At 39.0% G+C, this 16,671-nt stretch overlaps 3 protein-coding genes across 7 annotated transcripts; all 3 read right to left on the reverse strand.

The window, feature by feature from the left end:
* Positions 1–13: 13 nt before the first annotated feature.
* Positions 14–2,380, reverse strand: LOC135167733 (uncharacterized). Its single transcript, XM_064131238.1, has 6 exons — positions 1,966–2,380; positions 1,790–1,912; positions 1,542–1,628; positions 1,186–1,332; positions 775–1,105; positions 14–603 (listed from the first exon to the last, which is right to left on the reverse strand). The coding sequence occupies exons 1-6, from the start codon at positions 2,026–2,028 to the stop codon at positions 458–460; spliced, it is 897 nt and encodes a 298-aa protein (XP_063987308.1). The 5' UTR covers positions 2,029–2,380; the 3' UTR covers positions 14–457.
* A 150-nt stretch (positions 2,381–2,530) lies between these two features.
* Positions 2,531–7,176, reverse strand: LOC135167739 (uncharacterized). Of its 3 annotated transcripts, XM_064131247.1 has the most exons (6): positions 7,048–7,176; positions 6,546–6,923; positions 3,609–3,793; positions 3,149–3,362; positions 2,849–3,082; positions 2,531–2,684 (listed from the first exon to the last, which is right to left on the reverse strand). In XM_064131247.1, the coding sequence occupies exons 2-6, from the start codon at positions 6,555–6,557 to the stop codon at positions 2,595–2,597; spliced, it is 735 nt and encodes a 244-aa protein (XP_063987317.1). In that variant the 5' UTR covers positions 6,558–6,923; positions 7,048–7,176; the 3' UTR covers positions 2,531–2,594. The 3 variants fall into 3 exon arrangements, with proteins under 3 accessions (XP_063987317.1, XP_063987318.1, XP_063987319.1); XM_064131248.1 differs by lacking the exons at positions 6,546–6,923; positions 7,048–7,176 and adding an exon at positions 4,817–6,436; XM_064131249.1 differs by lacking the exons at positions 6,546–6,923; positions 7,048–7,176 and adding an exon at positions 3,864–4,783.
* A 591-nt stretch (positions 7,177–7,767) lies between these two features.
* LOC135167732 (uncharacterized protein) lies at positions 7,768–16,223 on the reverse strand. 3 transcript variants are annotated; one of them, XM_064131237.1, is made up of 9 exons: positions 16,168–16,223; positions 15,716–15,796; positions 12,931–13,118; positions 12,183–12,316; positions 11,180–11,299; positions 10,235–10,514; positions 9,875–10,083; positions 8,301–8,435; positions 7,768–8,179 (listed from the first exon to the last, which is right to left on the reverse strand). In XM_064131237.1, the coding sequence occupies exons 4-9, from the start codon at positions 12,282–12,284 to the stop codon at positions 8,084–8,086; spliced, it is 942 nt and encodes a 313-aa protein (XP_063987307.1). In that variant the 5' UTR covers positions 12,285–12,316; positions 12,931–13,118; positions 15,716–15,796; positions 16,168–16,223; the 3' UTR covers positions 7,768–8,083. The 3 variants fall into 3 exon arrangements, with proteins under 3 accessions (XP_063987307.1, XP_063987305.1, XP_063987306.1); XM_064131235.1 differs by having other exon boundaries at positions 7,770–8,179; positions 12,183–12,305; positions 16,168–16,220; XM_064131236.1 differs by lacking the exons at positions 15,716–15,796; positions 16,168–16,223 and adding an exon at positions 13,319–13,432 and having other exon boundaries at positions 7,770–8,179; positions 12,183–12,305.
* Between the last annotated feature and the right edge of the window lie 448 nt (positions 16,224–16,671).

A 16,671-nucleotide genomic window follows, 5' to 3' on the forward strand; every position in this document is an offset into this window, starting at 1 on the left:
TATAAATTATTCTGTAATTATTCGGGTGATTTTTCTGAGTAATCAGACCTTTGCTGGTCCTCGAGAATTTTTTATGTGAATCGAGGACTTCAGTGAGACAAAAAATTAATTAACAGGGAATCAATTAATTGTAAACTATGAGAATTCATGATTTATTTACCTGATTAATTTTACAAAAACTTGAAATCTTTCTGTACAAAAAAGTGTCACCGACGCTGGAAAGTTCTAGCTCATTAAATCATGATAATCATATGTGATGGATCATTTATGTACAATTTTAATCAGGAGATTCTGAGAGCTGGCTCAATTCTATTGCGTCAGCAATTAATCATGTAAAAAATCAAACTGCAAATCACTGCTATTTTGTTGATGTTTTTCTCCAGGTGATTCATTAACTTCATGCGTCGACATTAGAGATGTTTGTCCGACAGTTTTTGCCCTGAGAAGACGTTCTGCATCAATATCTGGGGGCGATTTTGTTCTGGATTTGAGGGGACCTTCGCGTCGGCTGAAACCAGGAGAATAAACCCCCCTGTGGGGCGACATCCTCGAGATTCTCAGTTACTTCGTAGGGGCGATTGTTTCCTCCGTGAAACTGGGGGCCTGTCGATCAAAAACACCGTCCCAATTAGTCCCAAAAAACTAGCGATGATTTTTTATCTTCTCAAAAATCGATTTTCCCTTTAAAAAAATGTGAGAGAGCGAAAAAAACATTTCTGAGTTAAATAAATTATGAAACCGGTTAATTTTCACCGATCAGTTCCAATAGCGCACCTCCATGGCTACCATGCCCTCCGAAATGACCTCCATGCCCATGATTGTGCCCCCCCTGTTGATGAAAATGTCCGCCATGGGGCTTCTTCTTCTTCCTCTTTTTCTTCTGGTGCCCCCCGAAGGGATTTCCATGGTTATGGCCGCCATGTAGCCCCCCGGGTCCACCGAAATGCCCCCCATGACCCCCCACAAGATCCACCAGGGCGTCAGCCCAGGCGAAGGGGTCATAAATCGAGTGGTGCCTCCTGCCCTCCACCTGATCGTCCTGCTGAGGCTGCTGACGCTTCAGCCGCTGGAGTTCTCGGACACGCTCCTTTTCCTCGAGCTGTTGCTGTGAATAACAATGTATCAATTTGTAAATTTAAATTTGCATGAATTTATGAGAGGATTATTGACGGAAGTCCGAGGTACCTTGCGGCGTTGAATTTCTAATTCTCGGGTTTTCATGAGCTCCTCACGTTTTGGATCTTCTCTTGTATTCTGATCATAGCGCTCGGACAGGGGAGGGTAGCGGTCTTTTATGAGATTACCCACTGCGTGGAGTGTTTGAACCGGAATCTGTTGGATGTAGATAATAATTTTTGTTTAGTTTTCGTTATATTTCAATTTCAATCACCTCGAGATAATTGTTCAATAAAAAATGACGTATTTTATCCAATTGTATAGTAAAATTTTCGCGGAAATGTCACGTAATTTTCGCGATGCAATTTTTTTTGGATGTCAATCCAGGAAAATAATTTTTTTTATAACTAATAGTAGGCCCTCACATTGAATACTTTATCAATCATTTCTCCATTGTTAGGATAAAACGATTGAGCTGCAGCTGAAGTTCCTTGAATCACCGCTATTGGAATCTGAAAATTAACATAATAAATTACCCAGTCGGGTGTATTAACCCGAATATTCAAAATTATTATTCCCAATTGCTACTTCCACTCATGAACTCCATTAATTGCACTACCCACGGAATTAAATAATATAGATTTTAGTGTCAATCAACATGAACTCAAAATACCTGAAAAATACTGTCAATAGTTGAAGGCCTGACTCCGCTGGGTCTCGCTGGTACCCCAAAATCCCCTGAATCGTCATCACTGATGGGTCGTTGTCTCCTCGCCTCCCCCTCGAACACAAAACCCTAAACACCTCATTAATTCCCGAACTTGATCCTCAAATTCCCCCAGGACTCACCTGTTGACCGAAAACCCCACCACCGAGAGTAATAAAAAATACTCCCAGCAAGACTCGGATCATTTTGCTGCACCACTGCACTACCGTATCATTAAAAAATCTCTCAAGAATCAATGACTAATCGAAAATAATTTACTGAATTAATTGACAGATAAATAGGTCGATCCTGTCCTCCGGACTGAAACCGAAGATTTGACCTGCGGATCAGTCCTGCATCTGCTATATACTTCCAAATCCCCTGAGACATCGTACTGGCCCACGCGAAATGTCAAAAGTAGCCAATCGCGATGACCCCGCTTTCTCCTCTCGCTGAATTTCCATGTGTTCATCGGTTACAATTTTATATTTGCGATTAAAATCGAGTGGGCGCGACTGACCGGATGTAGGTCGACTTACGCAAAATTAAAGGCCGAAAACTCGTAAAAATACGCAACGCCATGACGTACCAGCTATTCGTATTCCCGGGCAGTCCCCTAAGGGTATTTGGGTTTTTCTCCGAAAGATTTAAACCCCGTGTGCAAATTACCACCAACATAATTACATAATAATATCGTAAAGCCTGTGACTCTGTACAAATTGAAAATTTATATCACTGAATATTTACAGGAGTTATCGAAGGAACTTATTTGCTAAACGTAAGCCTTCGGGTTGTCTGCGAGGGATGTCGCTATGCTCTTCCCCAGGTCCTTCTTGAATTCACGAATACTGACTTTTGATCCCTGAAAATATAATCGGATGTCGTAATTAATGGCGAGTCATCCGGAAAAATTTGCGAAAGGACTAAAAAATTCTATTTCACTTTTAAAAAATAATCTAGTTACCACAAAAAAATTGCTGTGTTAACGCGGTAATTTTTACGGTACCGAAAAATCGTTCTACTCACATCAATGGCATCTTTCCACTCAATATTAAACAGTCTAACAAGTCCTTTGAAATTCCTCCTAATGATGGTGGCAACGCCCTCCGCAGTGAGGGCGAATGGAGGTTCGGGGGTCGTCGTGCTGGCGTTGCTCGGCCCAGTGGTCGTCGGGGTTCTAGACGTCGTCGTCGTGGGGTTGATACCCCTATTAATGGACTGAATAATCTCCTGCACTGTTGACACGGTGTCACTTAAATTCTGCGGGGCAAGAACGTGCCATTAGCGCGGGAATTTAATTAGGTCGGTAAAGCAGAACATTGTTACCTCGAAGGCGATCCGAAAGAGCGACCAGAAGAATCCCGGTCGCTGCTTCTTCACCTGTCTCACAACTCTTCGTGCCTCTTCCGTCACATTCGCATGCGATATCAGACGATCCCCCAGAGCATCCAATTTTACCATATCAGCTGGTCCTTGTGCGATTGATAACAATCTGTAGATTTCGTACTCAGCTTCTCGTTCGGTTTTACGATCGTAGGGCCTTGGAAGGATTTTTATTCCGTTAATATTAATTTCAGAAAAGTTATTAAACCCTCCCGATATATTTTTTTTTGTTAAAATAAATATTCAGTGACTTGAGAGAGGGATTAAGCTATTTAATAATGAAATTTCAATCAATTATTATCAGTTCTATGAATTATTTACGTGCACTCAAGGAATGAATCAATAAAATTGCTAATGATTAATGAGACGCTAATGGAGAAAAGTGGAATTTAATAATATTTACCTGTGCAGGGGAATTTCGTCAATTCTGTTATCTTGTACTCCCCTCTGTAGATAATTCAAACTGATATAATTATGGTTGTAATCCTCAGCGGCAACAGATCGCTCCATCAGGACCGATCTCACAGCCCCAAGTGCACAAACGATCACAAACAGTCTCTCCATATCCGGGAGCATCAGGAAGCACTTCTGGAACAGGTATTGCCAATTTCCCCGGTGGAAAACAACGGAATTAGAGGCTTAACTACCGGTTTAATACCTCCTATTGTCTCGTCGAATGATGGACAATCATGGTAAAGAAATTGTTTCCACGGTTCCCTCGGGGAAATATCGAAAACCGCGCGGATGATTACGATCCGAGGTTAATTCTTTCACTGATCGATTTTCTACGCGACCCTCACTATTTCGGACGGCATTACGACAGACTACGTGACGACGTCAATGTGACGTGATTAGAATTAATTCATTCGTCGCTTTTCGGCCGGGGGAACCGGAAGATCTTATCTAATAATGAATAAAGATTTTTCGAGTTTGGATTTTTTTCTTGTTAACGGACTCGTTAGGGCATGTCAGCGTCGAAAGATACTGTCGTATTAATAAATAATTTTATTTCTCAACTAGTTCAGGTGACAGTCATGAAGTTTTCAGGCTGCAAAAGGCAAATATCGGTTCAAAAATGTTTTTAATGTTAATTTAGAGTTTTTATTTATTTAAAAAAAATTGAAAATTATTTACGAAATAGAATACACCAAAAATCGTAAAAGCGGGAAGTGCCAGCGAAAATTTTTTCCTCCAAAAAAACAACGGGTAAATATTCGAAAATTATTTGAATTCATTATTTATTATTGACTTTCAATATTTAATATGATAGCGCATATTATGTGAGCACATTTTGTCGCCATATCTCCGTCATATGTTGGTGTCTCTCCCAGTATTTGTCGACTTTCTATACGCAATTTCCGCGGCATTTCCGCGACCGAGATTTCCATCGATTACAGCGATTACGAGCACGTAAGGGGACCAACTTCCATCTGAGACTTATTACAGTGTTGCGTGCACCGAGGAAGTTCATTTCATGGCTCCTTTGATGTATTTTTCATGCCAAATGTTTGTGTTTTTAATAATCGAGAGGTGAAACTAATTGCCGGTGTTAACGCCTCTCTCACGATCTTGATAATTACTCGTTATTATTCCGTTAATTATTTCACTTACGAAAATATATTTCGAGCCACGCGAGATCTGCTGCAGCGACGGGATTGTGCAAGTGGACGTGGAGTGAAGAAGGATTTTGCCGAGTGAGTGGTAATATCGAGAATGACGGAACGATTGCTAATCAAGACCCGTTTGTTATTTATATTTTTCTTCTTCCAATGAAGACGAGACCTGAGATTCTGGGGCGTGAACCCTGAGCATCCTTGTAACAATTTTTCCAATGGAATTTCACAGCTCAGGTCACTCAATACCACTTCATCGAAGCATTAAATTTAGAATTATCTCCATGCGAGTGATTTTTTGCCGGAGTTTTCATCTCCACTTGTACCCTGGAGACATTTTTTTTATTCCGCTCCAGATTGTTGGGAATATATTAATAGTGAACTGGTTTGTAGGTCAATGGCAGAATTCTCGACTCCGAGAGGAATCTAGGTGTCATTTTATGACTAATTAATTGCGAAATTGAGGTCTGACATTACTGGGTCAATCCTTTAGCGAAGAAAGAATTTTTCAGGGACCTTTTCACGGTAATTTTCCGGACATATTGTCTTGTCCCCAGAAATTAATGTCTGATTTTGTTTAGAACTGCAGGCGATTTTTAAAATTATTTTGGAGGTCTTTATGTCTTGAAAAATGTCTACGAGAGGTGCGTGAAATACCTGAACAGACACAAAGGCTGGGATTCAATAGAAATGTCTCTCTCAATAGCGAGACATCATGTTTTGGTAATTAATTACTGCCGTACGTCAGTGGAAATTCCCAGGATTCTGGCATATGACACTCATACCCCACTGACGAAATAACGTCCGAGAGTTCAATATCTTTAAACATTCTACGATTTACATAATGCTTTTCCCGTGAATATTCGAACTGTCGAGTCGTGCCGATGATTATGAAAGCGATGGTATAACACCTGAGCAGTGTTTTTCTCAAAAAAATTTGCTGAAATTATTCCGAGGAACTGTTCAATCAGAATAATCATTAATTTCAGTTCCTCCCGGAGTTTCCTCGTATCGACGAACCACAAAGAAATTTCTGATGCAAATTCTAACGGTGGTAGGTGGATTTTTTAAACAATTTTCGGACATGAACAGGTACACCTGTGCGTGAGGAAGTCCGCGACAGTTTGGGCCCACCGGGTAATCCCGGAGGCGATGAATTCTGTTTACTCTCGTCGTAAGAATCGTAGGAACATGTTCGAGTGTTATGCAATGCCGACCAACCGCGTCGCAATCCACGTGGTCTCACTCTAGTGATGTGAATTCGTCTGACTTTCGATTGTAATCTAACTGATCGGTATAATTTAAAATTTGATAGATTGAAAACATAATGACATGAAATAATCTGTTAGTCTAATCTTATACTAGTTGTGGGTTTTCGTCCGAAGGGTCTGAGTGTTTTTAGATAACTTAATCTTTTCCAATTAATTATGTGATTTTTTATTTCAGTTTGAAAATTTTGTCAACGATAACAGCGACGTGAGCTCATTATTCTTCATCTATTCTCGATAAATTGATTGAGTAGTATCCGCGACCAATAACATGAATTTATTGAACATTCAGATGGAAAAATATCAAGTGACTGTTATTGTTAATCAAAATAATTTAATAAACTGTCCAACAAAGACTCCCAACCCGATGAATAAAAATTAAAGTTAATTGTCTTACTGACAGTCAAAAAATTAATATAATTGTTATCTTAATTCTCAAATTATTATTATAATTCTTACCTCGACTATCATAAACACCTCGCGAGTCACGAAGGGAGTGATAATCCAGCCACTGGATCACTCGCTAAATACGAGTCGAATAAAAGTCCCTCTGAGTTCACCGAGTGAAAAAAAAAAAACAAGAACCAAAGTATCAATTATTTAAATTTTCTCAGAAATAACTTAATGCCAGTGGCACGCGACAGAGTCCCAGTGCATCTTGGAAGGCAGTTGGACGTACACTACGGAGATGAGCCAGCGTAGGCCCTGGGTATCGCGTTATCCCTCAAGGTCGCCGGCATTTTTCCTCCTCAAAATTATTCTACACGAAATGGCCCCAAACAGGCGATATTTGCTCGGCAATGGGCCCCCACCTGCGACCTGCACGATCTCTTCGTCCTTGGGATAAAGAAAAGAGAAGGAGTAAGAGATAATATGACATAATGTGTTAATTGTACGGGACTCGAATTGGGTCAGGTGATTGACAGGTTGCAGTTATTTGGACAGTTTTTTTTTTCGGTACCTTGATGCAGTTTGAATGCTTTCGTCTTTAGGTAATTTCCGGCTCCATCTCTGCGCACACTCGACACTCCGTCAGGCACAACTGCTCCGCTTTTCCATGAACACCTTTCTTTCCCTCTTTCACGTTACAACGATCATGCACTAATCGACTTGGGAATGCACAGATGGCGGCACAATTACTCATTACTGTGGTTTAAAATATTTTATTGATAAGAGAAGAAATTTAATGCAGCAAAACCGCGTCATTTTTCATGCTCTCACGTCCCCAATTTTCTGGGTAATGAGGGATTTCAAAAGGAAATTGTGGATATATTTTATTGCAGATTTTATTGTCCAAAAAAATTGTTTATAGGTCTTTTATAGGAAACGACTCGTTTCTGAGATTAATTTGATGTGCGAAAAAGAAAATATTTTTTACGGTGTAACAGAAATTACAATTTTATTTTATTTATTTTATTGAGAATAAATAAAAAATTGCTAGTTGGATTTAATCACGTTGCTTGATCTGTATTAGTCAAATGCAAACTTTTACACACATATTATTGAATTTTAATGACTCAAAAGGAATAAAAAATGTTTCGAACCTACTCAGCACCAGAAATGTACTATTCAGACATTCGCAATTTTCAATACCTCTATTAAAAAATACCATAACTCTAATAAAAATTGTGGTATTGTGAAATGGCTTCTCATGTATCAATCTCTCGGGTAATAACCAACCAATAAAATTCTGTCTTCATTGAAAAAAAATTAATTTTATTCATTTTGATTGACCGCAGACTTTTAAAGATACAAAAAAAACAAATTACATAAATAACAACAAGAATTATTTTAAAATGAGCAATAGAGGACGAATCCCCATGGCACCGCGCACATTACTAAATTTGTTGACAAGTAAATAAATTAGGTGATCCCTGCCCGTGTCATTGGTTCTCCCCGTGGATATCTCACGTCCTCGGTAAGATAAAAATTATTGGGACAGTCGAGGCCATCCCTGAGCATCACTCACTAGAATTAATTTATCTCTACGATTTTGATTAAGTCCTGTCCGAGGGGAGGCCCTTGATCGCAAAGGCCCCTCTGAAGAGGGGTTTGAAGACCTCAAACACCTGCTCCGTGCGTTTCGCCGAGTTCTGGAAGCAGAAAACAAATACCTCAACCCAATTCAGTGTCATAAAGTCCACGAGAATTTATCGCGCTCACGTGAAAACAAAAATTTTTCCTCTCAATTTTTTTTATTAATCCACCACTCACTTGAATCATTTTTCCCACAGCTCTGCTGATGCCCGTGATAACTGTGAATCCAGCACCAAAAGCCTTCGGAGGCACATCCAGGGAGACTCTATTCCTGTCGAACTCCGGAATGTCCTCCTCGGTGGTCGTTCGTATCTGTGAAGTTGAATAATTCACAAAAAAATATTTAACTGACAACTCCAACGCTAAACCAACATCATGACATGAAATTTCGTAATGTGTGATTTCCTCCCCCTCGAATGGGCAAAGAGCAGTGAAATTGTGGTATGAAAAAATGCGATCGATGAATGGAAATGAAATAGTGAAATTTTGTGCAAAAAAATTATTCATTCTCACCATCGCCGTAATCACCACTAGACTAGACTTATCATTAAAGTAATAGAGCAAGTGGAGGCCTTGAGGGATTCGGGGAAAGGATTTCTGCGATATATTGAATACCAATTTATAATAAATGACGAAACAATTGGATTTAGTTTTTTCGGACTCACCGGAGTCGCCTAAAATTTATTCAAAAAAAACAATGGAAACATTTTTAATTATAAAACACCACATCCGTCGTTTAAAAATCATAAACTGCATTTATCGTTTTTTTTGAACACAAAAAAAACCTATTTACATCATATACACAGTGAAATCGTGAGCCCAGAAGTGCAGGCAAGCTCCACAAGTACAAAAATAGAGTGAGTCAGAAGAATACTTCGGTGGTACAATTAAAGTGTAATGGTAATTACAATTGAAGTGAGGGGTAATTGCTCTGTGGAGGGAGTGAAGGCAGAATTGAGCAAGGAGAGTTTTTAATGTCGCACTCAGTAGATGGGATGAATGTTCAGGGCTAGAAATAAAAAAGAAGAGAATAATTTAGGGGGAGAGTTGACTGCTGCTGGTGGTCTCTTCTGGAGCTCAATGGCAAGCTCGAGGCGGCTCCAAAGCTCATTATTTTATCACTATTTACCCAGTTGCTAGACGTTAGAGACACCTCGCGCTCAGACGAGCCCATTACACGCACGATAAAATCCCTGAAAAACCTAGTAAACTGTATAGAATTTTTTTTGGATTTTCTGAAGCTCTTTAGAAAACTCTCGGCGGAGAATGGCCATTATTTTATAGAAAATAGCACCGAATTCCGACCTCCTAATTGCCTACTCTATTTTCCAATCCAATAGAATTTTCTAAACTCACTAGATTTTTCTCTGAATTTTTCTCGTCCGAAAACTACTACAAAAAGCCAAATAAATGTCAAATCGTCAATAACTACACATCAATCACTATTTCGGTGGAATGAGAAACTAATTATCGATTTCATAATTATCTTCTTAATCCACCTACCGACGAAATTAATTCTACTTCCAAAATCAAAATATCCGGATAAATCTAGTAATTACAATCTCAAATCTACTGGGATATCTACACTCCGCTGGGTTCTTAAAATCTACAAAAAAAAATTCTCAGCAATATAAAAAAGCACAAATTCGTAACAAGAGGGAGGAGCTCACTAATCAACGATTCATTAATCCCGATAAACGGTAATCCATAGTGACATATTGTCTCTACTGATTATGGTCTCAATATCCTACCCCACCGCCGCCACCCAAATTGGCGAATGCCCCGAGATTTATTCCCGCACCAGCACCACCAGCTGGTTTTATGTCATCATCGTTATTCTCAGGTCCACTACTGCTGCCACTGAGACCTCCACTACTGCCGCTCAGACTGCTGAGAATACTTAGCGCACCTCCAGCTGAACCACCGCCGTCGCCACCAGATCCTCCCGATGATCCTGACCCTAGAAAGGTAATTTAAAATTCAAAAACATTGTTTTTAGGGCTTCTGCTACATTAAATATTTATTTATTAATGGGGTTGAGTGAATGATTTTGAAGAAATACAAAAATCACTTTATGGAGGGATTTTTCCGGTTATTATTTTTTTAAATACCTCCGGAAAGACCTCCAACAATCGAACTAAGAGGTGCAACCTTTTGGGCAACAGCCCCAACGATTCCCTGTGCAGCAGAGGACACGAACGTCGTCGCACTGTTGATCAGTGGTCCAATGCCAGCACTGGCAGCCTGTATCTTCTTACCCAAGATATCACTGACAAAAGCACTTGTTGCCGACTGTGTATTGTCAATACCATAAATCGCGTTTTTGGCTTTGTTGGACTCGTCCAGAACCGTCAGGGCTTTCGTCTTAGCATCCAGGAATGAGTCAAGTTTCTACAATAATTTTTTAAACAATTATAGAAGCACCCCGAAGGTAGGAAATAATAAATGCAGTTGCCCCGGCAAAAAAAAAGGAAGTTTAATTCAATTACCATGGACTTTAATGCTTGAAATTTGCCCATTTATCTGGGAACATTATTTTCTAGTAAAATTTAACGGACTGAGAATTTACAAGTTATTTGACTTTTCACAACTCTCAGTAATTTTTGTCGCCACATACCCGTGAAAATGAAATTTCAATGAGAACGAAATAAAAAATATTTTATGCAGCACCAGTGGACGTGGAAATTTCATGTAAATGAGTGGTCAGTCAGATCGTAAAATTCTTTCACTTGACATTTCAGGTCTAACGTTCCAACAAACTTGGGCCAGACTTCAGGTACTTTTGGTAAAAAGAGATTGAAAGTTTCGAAGAAGAATCCAAGATGTTACGAAATATTGGCTCAGTTTGAACGCGTCCCACTTGGTAATATGATTGCTTAGAAAGTCGACGGTAATTGGCCCAAGTTACGTTTTCCATGCCCCGAAGAGTCCATTGAATTCTTAACTATCATTCAAATTTTCCCAATTCATTATTCATAACCGTAAGACGAGAATAAGTACCCAGCGCTCAACTAGAATAATTTTCTGGGGAAAACCTCCAGAAAAAATTCACTCACTCCAAATACAAAACCAATGATTCCATTGGTGACGCCCAGCTTGACAGCGCCTATTTTCCGTTTCTCCCTGTCTCCGTGCTCGTCGTCAGCCGCATCCCCCTGCTCCTCAAGCACCAGAACCTGAGGAAAAATAATTTTCAAATGAAGAAAAAAATGACTCTGAATATTCTGTACATTTAACGATTTTTTAATTCGAAAATTCAGGTGAAAAAAATGTTATTTGACTCGAAAATGCCCTGATGCAACCTGAATGTAGCCCAAGTGACGTAAAACCCTGTGGACACGTTCGAAATAATTCATGAGATCACCAATGGTACCCGTGATAGCGCGTGAAAAATTTAGAAATTCAGATAAACAAATGTTGATTAAATACTCCTCTTTAATTTTTCATCCAATGTATTCCACTGATAAAGACCAACTGCCTTGACACGAATAATAGCCATTCACTATTTTTTAATTCCTCTCTATGGGAAAAATATCTCGTGTCGCGATGGCCGGAGGGCGCCGGGGGAATAAATTTTGCGCAATTCCAAAGATCCTTCATCCAACACCACCCGATTAACCACAAATAATATCACGCTTCTCCAACACCCAAATGAATAATTCATTCATCGCCTGTAAATCCCGACATGTCAGTTGCCATAGAGAAATATTCAGTAAAAATTACTGTCACAATTTTCCCCTGAACATTCCTCAATATTCACTAAATATTCCTCTGGCGGAATCTGCGCAAACGGCGAGTCGGACTGCCACTCCATTAAAATAAATTCGCATTGTTGTTAAAGTAAACCACGTGGACATTTAAAAACCCGGAGACGAGAAACGTGTCGCGTCGAGTCTGAAAGGACTGTAGGCCCAATGCAGCCCGGGTACTTTCACTCTCGACTCGAGAACTCGCGGTCTCCTCTCTCGATAATGAAAGAAATTAAAATGAATTTATCATAAATTAAAATCACTCCTCTCTCAAAGACGCGAATGCCAATGCACCTGTTGATGGACTCACCTCGTTAATGGGACTTATCTCATTGGTCTCCCTCTTCACAATGGGACTGCACCCGGCGAATCCCAGGAGCACCAGAGCACACACCGCCAGAGACAGTTTCATCTTATGTCGATAACTAATACCCTAAAAATTATCTGTTGACAATTAATCAATTCAATTTCATCTCCAATCACATCCCCACAATTCAACCAAAACGGATTCAATTTTTTTTTCTGCGAACTCTGGGCTGATGACTCGTGCAATGGAACGAGGTGGAAAATTATTAAGATTATTTTTCCCATCCAAATCTTGGCCAATAGGATTGCACCATTCGACGTTATTTTGTATAGTCAACACGGTATTTCAGCGGATATTCTTGAAAATTACACTGGAAATTTTGCATGTTGATATATATAAAAAAAAACAAATGTTGAAGTAACCCTCAATTGTATCTGACAGATTAAATGGCAATTCGTTGAAAATTATGTCTCATGGTGCAATTCTATCGGCCAAGATTTGGATGCAAAAAATAATCCCCCGAATACCACTCGAACTTCGAAATTATCTGATATTTCCCTCAAGGTTCCCTACAAACAAATAAGCTCGTCAAGTTTTCCAGAAAAATCACTCGCGCTTCGCGCTCGTGATTTTTAAACTGGAAAACTTGACACGTTCATTTGTTTGCAACGAACCTATCGGGAAATATCCGATAATTTCGGAGCTCTTGTGGTATTATATGCGATAATTTGAGGAAATTGATATCACTTACTCGAATTTACTGACTGTCACTTAAATAAAGTAACCGGTGCGAGAGTTCAGGAGAGTTCGATGCGTGTCTGTCGAAGTGCGAGACTCGTTTGTGGCCGGAGTTGCTGTCGAGGCCCCGATGGTATCTTGAAAAAGCCAGTGAGCGTGATTGGGGAAGGAGCACGTCGCACACGCGCCTCAACTCCTTTTCTGCAATTACGAATGAATGGAGCTGAAGGATAATTTTTTTCTTATGGACAAAAGACGAGGACACCTCCCGTTCTGGGCTCCTCCAGTTGTCGTTCACATAGCGGATGGGATTGAGGCTCCCACATTCTGGTGGGTTTTAGCTGGTTGAGGTGGTGGGGACAGGTGAATTAATGCCTGTGGATTGATAATTGGGGATTTACCTGATGGGAGCTGTCGGAGCGGATCGAGGGAGATGAGTGGAGGCTGCTGGAGATGCTACGCCTTTAAGAATGCCCTGGTGTGTCAGGGTAGGGGAGGATTCGTGGACATGACGACTCGGGCTTTGTTTCGGGAACAGGCGACAGGTTTTTACCGACTGTCGTGTACTTGGGAATTGTTTTTTAGACGCGGAGAATGTGGAGTGATTTTTACTAATAAGATTTTTAAAGATTTTATTGATTATGAAGGCTAATTGAGAGCGGATTGTCAATCGTTGGGTGGAGCGATTTTTATTGGTTTGAAAAATTGAAAATTTTTTTTTAATGACAAGGATTTACGGTTCCAGTGAGTTTAATTGCTTGAGAAATAATTTATTCTCGATGGAAATTATTTCCTCTCGCTTTGAATAACTAATTAATCATTCGGAGTCATTAGAAAGATCCATTTACCACAGAATCGTGGAAATATTTTTATGTCCGTAAAATTAATTATTTGATGAATGACTTATTAAAATAATATTCATCCGCTGATCTACAAACAATAGAAATTGATTTCCCTTGTTTCTCACGCAGATTATTCATAATTATACCTCAACGGAATAAGTAGTAAAGTTCAGATAATATAAGACATAAATTTTTCCGCAGTTATATTGACGCATTTTTGATTTACGACTTCTCCTGAAGACAGTTGATAAAACAATAAAATGTATTTCCAGTCATCATTGATAATGACTTGATTAATCATCGAATCTTTATGTACAAAAGGAAATAAACCACTAGAGAGGAATAAAATAATTTGTAAATTCGGCTTATACTCTAACAAAGTAATAAAATTAACATAATATAATCAAGACATAAATCTCTTCGCCATCATATTCAAGAACTTTCGATTTACGACGCCTTTTAAAGGCAGCCAAGGTGGTAATGAGCTGTATTATTGAAAGAAGGCGCCTTAAAAAAATGAATAATTGACCCTCTGTTTTTGTCAGCCTCTTCTCCAGGGGCGTTCGTACTTTCACATCTCAGGATCATCGGGATAGTCAATAAATGTTAAGGGAGCGTGTCATGTGCCCGATACAGTTAGTTTGTAATTCATATTGAATGGATAATTACGAGTGGACAGAACTCGTTGGCGACAAATTGACCTTATTTCATTTTTTTTTCACTCGTCTTTCACAATAGATGCCCCACGCGAGCATAACGTGATTTTCCAGTGATTTGAGTAATCGTCCATTATTTAAGACTGCTCACAATGATCTCCGCGAATCTGCTGAATTGTGCAACAACTGGCTTCAGCCATTTTATTTGTTATTTCCAGTGGTTCGTACGTTTAACGCACATTTCAGTTGACCCCGCATCCGAACGATAATTTTTTTTCATCGAGTTTAATGCGACTCACGGATTTAAAAGCCAGTGGAAAGGATCAAGGACTATCCCAGTCACATTCAATTCCAGATTTCGGTTGTAAATTGTGTAATTTGTTGACTCAAATATATTTCTCTGGTGATCATTAAAATAAATTCCATTCGCTGAATGCATTATGCAATTCTTTAATGGATCTTATTATAATCAGACGGATAAAAATATATTTCAAAATTTGGTGGTTGCAATTGAGAGATAATTTTTTTGAAAATGCATTATTTTTGTCAGCAATATATTAGGGAATTTATTGACGCAATTAGAATATTTCTGATATATATTTGACTGAAAAGCCCTTCACCAAGATCACTTCACTGATAACATTGTAAATAATAGCTGTTTTAAAATAATGACAAATAATGAAATTGAAACAGTTAATCGTGTTATTTGTCGTTGGAAAAAATATCTCGGGCATTCCTTCGCGTTCTACCACCATTTACATAAATCCAGTACATCACATTCGCAAAATGTTATGCAATATTGCAATGAACTATGATTTTTATGGCGATGATCGAGTCATAAGTGGATTTTGAAATTTACCAGCTACTGTTGAATGTAATTACGAAATAACAAAAGCGTAAATTTTTTATTTGCTGAATATAAATGGATAACAATCAGTTGTGCTGATCTGTGGTGCCACATTGCGTGGAAAATAGTAGACAGGTGATTTAGACTGGCACATAATACTCGCCTGGTAACTTTCCAAGTCAGCCGAAAAAAGTGTTCACGCAAGTGAAGTGAAAGAGCCCCGGAGAGGATTCTTTCACTTCGTGTAATAGATGTGGACCTTCACAATGTGTTGCAGTCTAGGGTTCAACGGCGAAAGCCAATGGTTTCATCGCTGGATCTTCGAGGGACGAATGGAATAAGTTTATTTCCCGGTGGGCGATTGCGCACGTGTGGGTGGATGATTTTTACGTAATCGTTAGAAATGGAAAGCCCGATTAGTCATTGGAATTCAAAGTCAATGCTCTTGCTTACCGGTTCACCCTTTCTGCTTATTCCAGTTGCTAGTGGATATTCCTCACTTGAATACAGCGTTGAGAATTTCCAGAAATTTAACTGACAAAAGATGGAACTGTTAATGTCAGGAATTTTCTAAATTGATTGGAATTTGTTTAACAATTTGTTTTCATTCCCGAACGATAGGACTTCCTCAATCAATGAGCCAGCAAATTTTTTATTGATTAATCTTGATTTACAATCGGAATAGATTAAAATATGAATTTTGTGATTAGAATATTTTTTCTTTCCCAACCAAAACAGTTATGAAACAGAAAAAAATAACTACGAGCCTGGTAATCAGAACTTCATACAAAGGAGTCGTTAAAAATACCGAGATTCTTCACTGGAAATGTCACGAGTAATTCCCAAACATTGCACCACGATTTCATTAAAAATTACCACAGTAAAAATACTTTTTAAAAAATTACTTCGGTCGATTAATCGATTCCAATGGCCATAGGCACTTTATCCACAAAGACGTGCTCCTGTATACTAAAAGGAAGAGCCAACATCGAGTGCATGCGAGGCTTCATCGAGTTACCTCACACCAGAAGAAAGTTGTCACTGTGAAAATTCGATGGGGCCGGACACAACAAATACCGCTGATATAATTGGAATTACGAAATAATAGGAAATTGGTGGTAATGAGTTCAATTAAGGTGGGAAGCTATTCCCATTGCGCAACGCAAACAACTGGATTTGATTGACGTTCCCAGGTCAATGGATCAATCGAAGGAGAAACTTAACACAAGATTAATGATGAAAAATCCTTTGTAAATATTAAGACTAGCAAAAACAGTGGCTTTGATTTATTGATTAAATTCAGGTTAGATCACGCTTTCACATACGTAATGATACTTGACTGATCCGATATTCACTGCGTACAATGCATTGGTAGAACAGGAAAAATTTACAGTAATTTATGTGATAAA

This window comes from Diachasmimorpha longicaudata, chromosome 11 (assembly GCF_034640455.1).
Source record: "Diachasmimorpha longicaudata isolate KC_UGA_2023 chromosome 11, iyDiaLong2, whole genome shotgun sequence".
NCBI classification, from domain to species: domain Eukaryota; kingdom Metazoa; phylum Arthropoda; class Insecta; order Hymenoptera; family Braconidae; genus Diachasmimorpha; species Diachasmimorpha longicaudata.